The sequence below is a fragment of the Nymphalis io genome, chromosome 1 (assembly GCF_905147045.1).
Source record: "Nymphalis io chromosome 1, ilAglIoxx1.1, whole genome shotgun sequence".
Classification (NCBI taxonomy): domain Eukaryota; kingdom Metazoa; phylum Arthropoda; class Insecta; order Lepidoptera; family Nymphalidae; genus Nymphalis; species Nymphalis io.
Genome location: NC_065888.1, coordinates 10,419,468 through 10,433,007, shown reverse-complemented (window position 1 = coordinate 10,433,007; position 13,540 = coordinate 10,419,468). Strand labels below are relative to the sequence as shown.

Here is a 13,540-nt window from a genome sequence, read left to right as displayed (position 1 = left end):
CACGTATACTACAGTTTCATATATAATTATTTACAGAAATATTTAACTGTCTTTTAATACTTAATAACACGTCATAGCAAATAAAAACTAATTAACGAGTTCACCAGTACCAGAAACTAACGAGAGAATACTGATAGACAGTACAAACGTGCAGGGAGGTCCATATTTTGAACATTTCGAAATGAAAATAAGCTTTTGTGGCCTTTGTAAGTTCATTTAACCGCGTACATTCAAAGAGAACTTTGCGAGTCGCTTAACATACAAGAATAATTATATTGTCAAATGTCAATACTTAAGTAATATTGTGCAAGTAGTAGCAACTTACTAATATTGTGAATGCGAAAGTTTGTATGTTTGTTTGTTATTCTTTTACGTCTTAACTGCTCAATCGATCAATCATGAAATTTTGCATACAAGTTATTAAGGGTACCGAATAGGACATAGTACCTCCCCTCCCTTCACGTAGAGGAAGCCGCGGGTGGACACTAGTATTCTATAAAAATATAAATAATGTTTTCTTAAGTGATTTAAATAATAAACTATACTTTATTAGTTAAATTAAGATTTTTTATAAGTTTAGACAATTTTTAAAAATAAAGTTTGTTTAAGTTACATACTATTCATCCAATCGTTTTGAAAGTTTGTAAAGCATCTGTTGAAATCTGAAGTTTAGTGGCATAGTAACATAAAATAGAATGGTCGCGTAAGTTGATTCGAATAAATCATGGTGGGCTATATTGTTATTTTATAAATAATAATATTCTGGGACATTATTCACACATGGTCATCTGATCCCAAATTAAGCAAAGCTAGTTCTATGGAAACCAGACAACTTATATACTACATATACTACTTTTCTTTTGTAGATACATAATTATACAGATAATTACACCCAGACTCAGGACAAACATACATGTTCATGCACACAAATGTCTGTCTTGGGTGGGAATCGAAACCACAACCTTCGGCGTGAAAGGCAAGTATCTACCAATCACGCCAACCGGCTCGTAAAACAATAAAGTAAATGAATCATATATAATGTTTAAGTGCCATACTTTAGTATGATGTATATATAAATGTGTATATGTACCTTCTGAGCATCAGTGTCGAAGTAGATGCAAAGCATGCGCGCGAGCCGTTGTAGAACGAGCTCGCGCACAAGCGCCGGCACCGGCTGCCCTCTCACTCCTCTACGAAAAAATCGCTCGTTATCACTATACACTTAATTGTCTTCTAATCATACTTAGTTAAATTTTATACACATTGGTTTTTGAAAACAATTTAAATAATGTTTTCAATTTAATTACAATTGTCTTTTTTGAGAATTACTTTTTTTCAGTTCCTTTATTCGACTCGAAAATTTATCAAAATATTGAAATTCGCGTAAAAGACTCATTTTTTTTAATGTAATATACAATTAAAAAATATGTTTATTTACGCGAGTACTAAATGTACATGCACTGTTTCTGGCTATAAGACTTACTTATAATCGAGTTCTTAAGCTTTGACAATTCAACAATTAATTAAAGTTTTCCTTACTTTTATGATAGCAGAATAATAGACTGACCATCGTGTAGTTTATGAGACCCTAGTAATATACATTATAAAAATATTATACTATATAGACTAAGAAATCATAAAAGTTACTTAGTTTACTGCATTAGCCAAAACAGTAAATAAGTAACTCTAATCATTAATAATAATGTCCTTCGATTTCGGCTACGACGGTTAATCTCAAAAGAGATTAGCCAACTGCGCAGTAGATATTATAGTGCACAAGTGTGTGCGCAAACACAGGTGCACTCTCTATTCTCTAACTCTCATAATCCGATGGGATGGCAATCCGACACGACCGGAAAGAGTTCAGGCGCAGGATCAACGGTTTTACGTGCTTTCCGAGGCACGGGCTCCGGGCGCCGGGCTGCTACTGAGAATTTTCTGACAGAAAAACCCAATAACTTTTTGTTGGCCCGATCTGGGAATTGAACCCAGAACCTCCGCGTCTGCGGCCTTACATTAAGCCACTACCACTACCAACGAGGCAGTAATACTCTAATCATTAATCCTATAATTATATACTTCACATTCGAATCGAATTATCTATCCTATTCTTAGATGATTATTACTGTAATCATTATTATTTATCAGACGATCTTAATTATCTACCATCAATGCGCAATCATAAGTATTGTAACACTATAGAAGATTGAACAGGTAACCCTCGGAAGACGCTCCGAGTAATGAAGACAATATTTCACTTTTATTGACATAATTATAAGCGACGAACTGTATATAGGATAAAAAAATGTTTATTGTGTGGATATATATACATATAACAGTTATAGGAAACCTAGTAAGCTACTAGTAAGGATACTGTCATACAATTAATATTAACAAAGTCAAATAATTTCTAAACATATTCTTTAGTAGAGCCATAATTTTAAATGAAAATCAAATACAATTTTCTTTGGTAGGCTCTTACAACGTAATGCCAATTAAACATGAAGGTATTATCAGATTTAAATAACGATTTTATGAAAAAGAACCGACTAGTAAATCGGCATTTACTTTCATACTAATAAACAGTTCATGTAATGATTTCTTATAAATAAATTATTTATGAAATTTTCTTTACTTTTTAAAATCTATACAAATTGAATATTTATTGATATTTAATGTTGTAAATGAAATATATGTGATTCCAATTACTCTTCTATAATTATTATTAATATGCTTTGTTTGCGTCTAGTAGGTTACAATTAATTAGTATATTTTTCTTTGGTGTGTTCATGTACTACCGCCAAACTTAGGTTACCCAGTTTTGCGAATGGAATAAATAAAATTGTTCTAGAAAAGTAGCGACGGTAAAGTTTGAAAAACAAATTGATTACATGGATTATCACTATCGTAATCAATTTCTGTATCTAAAACGTGCGATACAGGTAAGAGTTTAAAATAAAATCAATACACAAGATATTCGACCCCTACTATCCAGAATGTCGTTTCTAATTTTTTATCAAAAATACTAATTATAAATTAATTAATTTCAATTTAAATGTCGATTAAGTTAAATATTTAAGTCTCATTTTAACTTCGAAACTTTAGCAATTTAACGTTGATAATAGAATTTTAAATTTAAATGATGTACTTAAACGCAATGAGATCTTAAGGAACTAATATAAGTATATAATTTGAATTCAAAACTTACGATTGAATGTGTTAATAATAATTAGAAAAATTAAACTCGCCTGTAAGATATATTAAGTGTCACAACGGACAGCGACGCTGAGAATGAAACCAAGCACGTACTCACTCCATAATACAAACCTGAAATCAAATCAAGTGTTTAGAGACAAAATAAATCGAATCCATAGCGTTGTTATTTCGAGTCCTACTTGTAAGGGACGAGAAAAATGAAACCGTTTATCTTCTGTTTCACTTCAAGTACAATTATATGTTATTAGTATTAAACTCTTAAAAGCATAAGATTATATTAACGAACAAACTTGTTTTAAAATAATATTTGAATTATATTTTCTTGAATAATGTTTCGACTATTATTTAAACATTCTAACGCAATTTAAAATAATCCCTATTTCAATAGTTTCAGAATCGAAATGGGAGTCTTTATGGTTAGTACTCATTTAGTAGTAAAGTGGGACCAATAAATTATATTAAAAACAATCGACATTATAATCTTACTTATAGAGAAAAAGATAGACCCATGATCATCGGTGTTGGACGTGATATAATTGGTATTATGTCAGATACTAATTCAATATTAGATACATATACGTATATAATAACACATCTTACTTATAAGTGGCGTCTTTTCAGTCGGTGGAAGTGTATCCCGAATCGTCATTAAGAAAACTGTCATTGATAGTAACGCACTTATACCCAAAGTCACCTTCTCACCAGACTCGGATGGCACGTAGAATACCAGCAACGCTAAAATATAATAAAAGAATGAATCAAATTGCTTTTAGAGTAAATATGACGTCATAAACGTTGTAAGCAGTATGTAGTCGTTGTTAGAGTTTCTTCGGATAACAATAATAACAAATCTATGTAATTGTTCTTATTTTCTTAAACTTATATTGTAATGTAGGTTATAATAAATGTTTATTTTAAGATTCTATTCGCGAAGACATTCCTATATATAAATAAAACTCGCTCAGCAATCAGATTTGCAATAAATATTGGGAAATATCAGTTTCAATTGAAATAAATTTCAAACATTTAATCGTAACAGCCTGTGAATGTCCTACTGCTGGACTAAAGAACTCTCCTTTTTTAAGGAGAGGTTTGGAGCTTATTCCATCGCGCTGCTCCAATGTCGTATACACATGTGGCAGAATTTCGGTGAAGTTAGACACATGCAGGTTTCCTCACGACGTTTTCCTTCACCGTAAAGCACGAGATGAATTATAATCACAAATTAAGCACATTAAAATTCAGTGGTTCTTGCCCGGGTTTGAACGCACGATCATCGGTTAACATTCACGCGTTCTTACCACTGGACCATCTCGGCTTACACTCGGCTCAAACAGATTTACACAAAGTATTTTCAAAGTACCAACGATGAACATCGCTTACGGTTTTAATTTAAAACATTTATTTAAATATAAACATATTTAAATATAAACATATAATAAATTTAATTATAAACATAATATTTTTAAATTGCTATGAAGGAAACATGTCGGTAGGATAAAATGTTACTACTAGAACATCTATGAAGCAGCATTATATTATAAGCTCAAGGTGGCTTTTGCCCCACAGCAGGGCATTTATCTGCTGCCAAAGAATATTTCTTTCAAAATATTCTTGAATGTTACAAGTTAATTGATAAAAGTAAAATTATATTATTATACAATAATTAACATACACGCAATTATTAAAAATCAAATTAACATTTGACACAGTTCTCTGGCAAAGTCTTTATTTTAATTGGCAACTTTTTTTATAGAAAAGGTAGGCGGGCGAGCATATAGGCCACCTGATGGTAAGTGGTCACCAACACCTATACACATTGGCATTGTAAGAAATGTTAACCATCGCTTACAATACCAATGCGCCAACAACCTTGGGAACTAAGATGTTATGTCCCTTGTGCCTGTAATTACACTGGCTTACTCACCCTTCAAACCGGAACACAACAATACCAAGTACTGCTGTTTTGCGGTAGAATATCTGATGAGTGGGTGGTACCTACCCCGATGAGCTTTCACAAAGCTCTACCACCAGTTTATTATACTTATTTATTCGAGTACAATAATGTATAAAATATTTAAATAATTACAACAATCTGTATTAAAACTTCTTCTCTTATCAAAACTAACACGTAAGCCTAAACTGATTTTGCAATTTAAAACAACAGAAATTGCTCTTAATATACATATAACTTAAAAAGTAAAAACTTTAAAAGAAATTATTCTTGACTTATACTTTCAAACTAAATCCAGTGACTTATGTGCATATCCACATTTCTATACACAAAGTTTTGATATAATAGTTTTGCTAACGTTCGTTTTGAAAGCCCCAGACGAGCAAATTAAGCATTTTATATTATATATCACAGCAAGAGAACTTTGTAAATTAACGTTAACGTAAAGGAATTATTATTATCATAATAAATATAACAAATAAAATCGTTGACAAAATATTAACTCTTTTTACAATATCTGTCTTTGTGTAAAAAAATATACGTATTACTGTTTTAAATAACTTACGATTATATAAAAAACGAAACAGAGAGCAATTTTGTTCCTGTTGCACTAAAAAAAATAAAAAAATATATAAATAATATGATGAATTAGAGCTGTAAATTTGTTTAATTAATCAATAGTTTATTTAAAAGTAAGTTTTGATATTTGACACAAAAAAAAAACAATGAAAAAACATATGGTTTGTATCTCTGAATATAAAAAACTATTTTGAAAAACCAATAACATATTTATAACGACCAGCGGCTGAAAATTCCAGAAATATTTATTAATTAAAAACGGACAGTAACAGTAACAGTAACAGTAACAGCCTGTTAATGTCCCACTGCTGGGCTAAGGCCTCCTCTCCATTTTGAGGAGAAGGTTTAGAGCTTATTCCACCACGCTGCTCCAATGCGGGTTGGTAGAATACACATGTGACATAATTTCAATGAAATTAGACACATGCAGGTTTCCTCACGATGTTTTCCTTCACCGTCAAGCACGAGATGAATTTTAATCACAAATTAAGCACATGAAAATTCAGTGGTGCTTACCCGGGTTCGAACCCACGATCATCGGTTAAGATTCACGCGTTCTAACCATTAGGCCATCTCGGCTTAAAAACGGACACCAAGGCTGTATGTAACATTTAAATGTGTACAATGTGTAAATATTCTATTAAGGAGGTTATGACTGGTGGTAGGGCTCTGCTTTGGGTAGGTACCACCCACTGATCAGATATTCTACCGCAAATCAGCATGATATTAATGTGTTCCGGTTTGGAGGGTAAGTGAGCCAGTGTAATTATAGGTACAAGGGACATAACATCATAGTTCCTAAGGTTGGTGGCGCATTGGCTATGTTAGCAATGGTTAACATTTCTTACAATGCCAATGTCTATGGGCGTTGTGACAACTTATCATCAGGTGGCCCATAACCTCGTCCGCCTATCTATACTATAAAAAAATGTCTATTCTACCTAAATCTAAGATTCTATTTAAAATTTTCAAGGATAGCAATAAAGTTCGAAGCTCGCTGCAACTTATAAACTTTCTAGAGCGTATCTTAGACGACTATGTAATAAATAATTCAATTTCATGTTTGAAAATACTTCGTCAAGATAAATAATTCGTCGGCTGCTTGAATTTGCATTAATTTGACTAATGATAGTAAAAGTATTTGAATTCGCATCAATCATAAGCTTAAATCACATTATAAAAATATGTATGTTGTAACTGTTAAATTATATCACAATTTGAATAAAAAATCTTCAAGATCGATTCCATTTAAATACGTTTTGTATTTCAAATCGTTGCAGGTAAAAAATATTTTGAATTCAATACTTTAACGACCACATAAATTTAAATAGTTTACATTTATAAATATTGTATAAAGTGAGTTTTATATCATTTACAGAGATCTAGTGGAAGCCGATTCGATTTGTTCTTTCTATATCTGATATATAGAAAAAAAAATCGAATCCAGTAGAGATATATTGATAAAATAAAAATGATATTTTAAAATAAAACAAAATGAAACACTTACCGATACCATTGATGAGAAGACATGGCAGGATCAGATTGAATACGTAAAACATGGGGCGTCTTCGCAATTTGATAATATAAGTAATGTCTGGGTAGGGCTCCACGCAGCACGAATAATACTGGTTGTGTTTGATCGCTTCGAAGCTCACGAGATCGAATTCACCATTTGTTTGGTAATTAGTTGTGTCACCCTCGTCAAATTGTTTCTTCAGGTCCAACTGTTAAACATAATTTCAATTATAAATCAAATTCAATTATAATAATAATATAATTTCAATTATAAATCAGTTTTCTGTAGTGCATATAGATGCACTCCTACGAATAATAATACGAATTTTCTCATAGTCTAACCGTACATACTACGAGTACGTTGGCAATATTAGCGAAAAGAATTCTGATAGGTCGGTTGGAGTATGGATTTAAAAGTTACGTACAAAAATAAATATTAATAATTTTTAAAATACATAATTACCTACTAACGGGAAAGTACTAACAATTTAGCATGTTAAATTTTTCTACGCATGAATCAGCATTTTATTTTAACTGGATTTAATTCCAGTGCATACGACATTTTCTATTAAATTTTTCACAAAGCAATCGAGTGTCGAGTGTTTTAAATGAATTCAGTTTTCAAAAGGAAATTCTTTCATTGCGCTCTCATAGTATATAGATTTTAAGTACTCATGAATTGCAATTTAAAGTCAATAAGTTCCTTTGGAAGATATTTAATAAACATTTATTTAGATATGAAATGTCAAATTCAAAATCTATTTGAACAGAGCAAAAGTATAACGTAATATTGTGAATTCATTTTGTACAAAACATGATTCCGATCGACAAGATTCTATAGCGTCTGTATTGAAAAGGAAATAAAAGTTGCTAGTCAAGCGCGAATATAAATCGGCTTAGATCGACAGCGTCCAAATCGAGGATTTTAAGATTTTTAAAATAAATTGTTGTTACAAACAATCTTCCTACCTTCCGAAAATATCCGGTTTATTGTACGTTAACAGAATCGACGGTTAAATACTACACATAAAATTTTATTAAGTCAACAATAGCATATAGCTATATTTTAAAATGGTTATTTTTTTGTATTTATACATAGAATAAAACACCATATATTGTTTTATTTGTTTTACTGTTGCAGTTTTATATTGGTGTATAATAAAGAATTATTAGGTGTATGAAGGAATAAATAAATATATTTTTCAAGATAATGTGCCACAGATATATAAAAAAATAGGTGTATTTATGCAGTAGTATAAATTTATAAGCAAAGAAATAAATACTAAAATATTTATAAGCAAAAAAATAAATACTAATGTTAACTGAGGATTTCCTTAGTCTGGGGTGCATGTCAGTCACCTCCACGTGGTGCACCCTGGGCAACGGGGTTGACCAGAAATCCAATGTTTTTTTTTTTCCGGAATGCTTGTCGATCGCGGCTGAGACTGACGCGGCGGAAGTGTCGCGGGCCGCTCCTGGGACTTCTCTGTTGCGCAGAGTGGACCAGCGAGCGGTTTCGTGGCAAATAGGAGGACTCCGGGGTCCTTTCGGGCCGCCGGAGAGAGGAGGAGTTGGTCTCTGGAGTCCTTTCGGGCTGCCGGAGACAGGAGTAGAGGAGTAGAGGAGGAGGGAGAGGCGGGTTCGTCCAGTTTCGGTGTCGATGCTGGGCGGACAGACTTCGGTCACCGCCTTCTCAAACTCGTTTCCCCATCCAGGCGCCAGCCTGTGGTGGGACCGAGGGCCTTGCCTTCACCGGCCGGATCGAGAGGAGAAAACCTCAATAAAAAAACAACAGGTGGGTCGCTCACCCAAAGCGACGGCCGCAGGTGGGGTCGCGGTGGTGTGCTAACGCGTTCCCGTAACCCCGCCACCATGCGGTGAGAAGGAAACGAGGAGGTTTTAGTGGGTAGGACGGTGGCCTTGTGCCCCGTGAGTCCTACATACTCGTCCCGGTCGTGTCCGGGCGGCAGGCGTAAATGCCTTTCCTCCACGAAAAAAAAAAAAAAAGGATTTCCTTAGTCTGTACGGTGCACCCATCTGGGTGGACGCTCTCACTGCTCGTAACAAGGCTCTTCTTCGGAGACTACTGAGAGTCATAGCGATCAGAGCGATACCTGGTTACCGTACATTGTCATGGAGGGCAGCGACACTTCTCGCGAGCGATCCGCCTTGGGAACTCCAGGCAGAGGTGCTTGCGGAAGTGTACCGGGTGGAAGCGAGGTCGAGCGGCGAACGTCCAGGATTGGCGGAGGTGGAGCGAGTCAGGGCTCTAGGCCAGCGAGCCTTGATTCGCAGATGGGAGGAGGACCTGGGGTTCCCCTCGGCAGGCCTGGTGACAGTGGAGGCGGTCCGTCCCCACTTGAGTCGCTGGGTGGAACGGAGTCACGGCACACTCACATTCAGGCTGACGCAGGTACTTACTGGGCACGGTTGCTTCGGTAGGTATCTGCACCGGATAGCGAGGCGGGAGGTCGCTCCCTTCTGCCACGAGTGCGGCGCGCCTTCGGACACGGCGCGTCACACCCTGATTGAGTGTGCTGCATGGGGGCCTCGGCGCCATTCCCTGGCGGCCATTGTAGGCGGAGACCTCTCGCTGCTTAACGTGATAAATGCCATGATCGGTAGCGAGAGGTGCTGGAAGGAGATGGTCTCTGCGAAAACGTCATCTCGCAGAAGGAGACCGCGGAGCGGGAGCGTGAGAACAGTGCTTCCGCTGATCCGCTTCACCGAAGAAGACCGGGGAGAAGACGTCGGCGCTATGCAAACCTTCTCCTCCCGCCGTAAATGTCGCCGGGGCTAGGGGGTGTCTGTAACCCGAGAACCCCTTAGAATTTGGAGGCCTGCAGAGGCGGGCCTACCGTCGGGACGTCATGGTAGAATGCGCAAGCGATCCCGTGGCGTCCTCCGAAAAGACGGTGTGGGTACCGCTGGTTTTTAGTGGGTATTCCGGCGCCTTCAGCGTCGGCGAGCCCCACATACCCCCCCACTTCATGTGGGGGAAACGCGTAATTGCATTTTTCCAGCGAAAAAAATAAATAAAATATATATAAAAATGGATTTCCCTAGTCTGGAGCCAATCCTGGGTGTATAATCAGGTCATGCTTACCATAAAATGCATTGTCATCGGAATTGAACCAAGATGTAAAAGTTCAACTCCATAGGATAAAGAGAAGTGGTTCTAATTCAGTTTGCAAGACAAAGGGGACATTCTAAAATATTTTAATTTAACTTAATTTTAAATGAAATATATATTATTTGATTAACGATTTCTTCAAAAGAGTTTCAAGTGAATATCTTCCAAGATATTACAGCGGAAAGAAAGTGCACTTTTATTAAAAGTGCCGTAATTAATTAACGCAGAAGTTGAAATAATTTTTCGCTAATTTGATTATAATTTGTTATGTAACATTGGTTAGAGTATCTAGAGTTTAATAAAATAAAAACTTTATTAATACGATATTATTATTCTTTACTAAGTTTCAAATAAGAATTCGATAGACTGGGTAGAATGTATGAACGATTTTTATAATTAACTTTATACATAATAATCTGTTAACACCTAAAACAAGGTTTTATTCATAACTATAACTAAAAATTATATATATATATATATATATATATATATATATATATATATAATATTTAGTATAATATTTAGTTTTACTTGCCCGGGCAAGCACTACTGAATTTTAATGTCGTGCTTGACGATGTACTACATGTAAGATATGAAAATCTGCCACCTGTATCCACCAATCCACATTGAAGCAGCGTGGTGGATTAAGTTCCAAACATTCTCATCAAGTAGAGAAGGTTTTAGCCCAGCAGTAAGATATTTGCAGACTGTTACGTTACTTTGATATAGATAACATTATATCTATTAAAATTATTTCACTGATCTGATACACTATCAGGCTTAACGAAACAACACTCTATTTAAAATTAAATTCCGTTAATATTATTAACATTATAAAGTGCTATCATTAAGTAAGACTGGTATTAAAATAACTAAGGACTTTCAACTCAAATACCAACTCAACCGAAATAATGAATTACAACTGAAGTACACGATATTCATAGCACGTGAACACTGAAATCATTCATTCGAATTCATTCGTCATATTAAAAATGTATATAAAGAAAATGTAATAAACATAAATATTACGTTTTATTAATCTATAAAAGTTTTACTTGTACGTGGATAGGGGAAATCAACACAAATAAGATATTTTTTATGATACAAAGGGAGACGCTTAGCATTACTGGCTTCGTTTATTTCATAGTCAATTATACTCCTAAAGACAAATGCTCTGTTGGAAGTTGCAATGGAATACAATTTAGTAAATTAGTTATTCTACCTTTATAATTCTAAACCAAATCATATATAAGCTTGTTCAGAAATATATTTAAGTGTCATATGTTCCGTTTTGTGTATTATGAAAATATATAAAGCTATTTAAATAAAAAAAGTAATACATTTAATAAATAGATTATATGTGACATTAGCTTGGAGCTGTTCAACTGAATTCGGTCCACTCCGTTCTATGTTTTATAATATATGAAAGATTTTTATTTGGTTAATAAATATTATAATTAACAAGTTTAACTATAATTATCATTTATTATCTTTACATAAATTAGAAATCCTAGAGTTTTCGTAAGTGTACATTAATTACAAATAAGCCGAAATGGCCCAGTGGTATGAATGCGTAAATCTTAACCGATGATCGTGGGTTCAAACCCGGGCAAGGACCACTGAATTTTCATGTGCTTAATTTGTGATTATAATTCATCTCGTGCTTTACAGTGAAGGAAAACATCGTGAGGAAACCTGCATGTGTCTAATTTCACTGAAATTCTGCCACATATGTAGTCCACATACTCGTCCGCCTACCAATTTTATAAATAAAAAATATATATACATTATCGCGCAAAATAATAATTTGTATTGCGATTTCTGTGATTAACTATAGGTACTACCACTAATAAGGTAGTTTTATGTTTTATGTTTTATTTCAGCTCGGTTAGCGCAATTTCCTATTTATTCGTTTTTGTAAAAAGGTGATGCAACTTACCATCAGGTGGCCTATTTGCCAGTCAGCTAACAATATATCTAAAAAAATGAAAGAAAAACTTGCTACAGGTCAAGTGTATATATGTCGATCCCTATGTCGAGTAAAAACATTATACCGTATCGTAGAAACCCGAAAATATCACTGTACGTGCCTTTAAAATTTGCGGATTTCCCTCGATTTTCAAAGGATCTCTTCGTCAGGTTTTGTCTTGTTGATTTGAGAAAATAATTTTTAAAATCGTTGAAGGCAAAATCGGTAAACATATAAAATACATACAGGCAAACATAGAACCTCTTCTAGAAATATACCACAGAATTTAAATGCCGACTCATTTTTACAATTAAATACTATTCAAACTGTTTTTTCTTCATAAATTCCCTTTCCCTGAACTTTTACAGTATCGGTACGGAAGGTAAAATCCATCAAGCATACTTCCCGTCCATTAATATTTTAAATGAACTACCTTTTTCGTTAACTACAATCTGTTTCTATTTGAAAATTACGATGTCATTGCTTGGTTTTGTTATTTTAAATGCTATTAAGGTAAATGTATTTTTCTATTTAAAAATGGATCTGAGTTAAAAAAAATAAATAATAATAACACCCAAGCGTGAGGGGTCAGTTACAAGTATGATAGTTTCAACTCCATACATTTATATAGCAACAAGTTAAAAAACGTAAAACCTACATTCTGTTAACAAATTTAATGTTTCACGTTCGTCAGTATAATAGCCCTCTTATTTGCATAACGCGTTAAGTTGACATATACTGCGTTTATAACAATAAAATAAATGAAAACAAGTTGTCTGTCCATGCAATCGTTTTCAATTCCGCACAGACCGTTGCGAATGTGGAAGTATATTGTTCGCTCGCGATGAATATGTTACAGAGACTGAGCATTAGAAAATACCGCACGGAAACACAAATGAGGGTGGGATTTAATTTTTTTTAATTTAAAATAAAATACAATGCCACGGTAATTCATATACGGATGATATTTTTTATTCTATTCGAATCGAACTGCTGTGTCCACGGATTTGTTAACAGTCGCTAGATATGGGCATAAATGTAGTTTAAAACGTATACCCTGGAAATGTTTTAGTTCTTTGGACACGGAATTCCTATTAGTAGATCCAAAATATAACCTACATGTCGAGTATGACGTGTGACAAATGACGAGGCAGTATTTTTATGAAAATACAAA

At 34.3% G+C, this 13,540-nt stretch overlaps 1 protein-coding gene across 1 annotated transcript in view; it reads right to left on the bottom strand.

Annotated features, from left to right (window-relative positions):
* The window catches only part of LOC126776328 (neuronal acetylcholine receptor subunit alpha-10-like), a 45,713-nt gene that overhangs the window by 8,328 nt on the left and 23,845 nt on the right, over window positions 1-13,540 (bottom strand). Inside the window, exons 5-8 of the mRNA XM_050499202.1 lie at window positions 7,257-7,473; window positions 3,817-3,951; window positions 3,249-3,327; window positions 1,091-1,190 (exon numbers count right to left, since the gene is read on the bottom strand). Coding sequence (XP_050355159.1) covers window positions 1,091-1,190; window positions 3,249-3,327; window positions 3,817-3,951; window positions 7,257-7,473 — 531 coding nt within the window. The remainder of the gene's footprint in view (window positions 1-1,090; window positions 1,191-3,248; window positions 3,328-3,816; window positions 3,952-7,256; window positions 7,474-13,540) is intronic.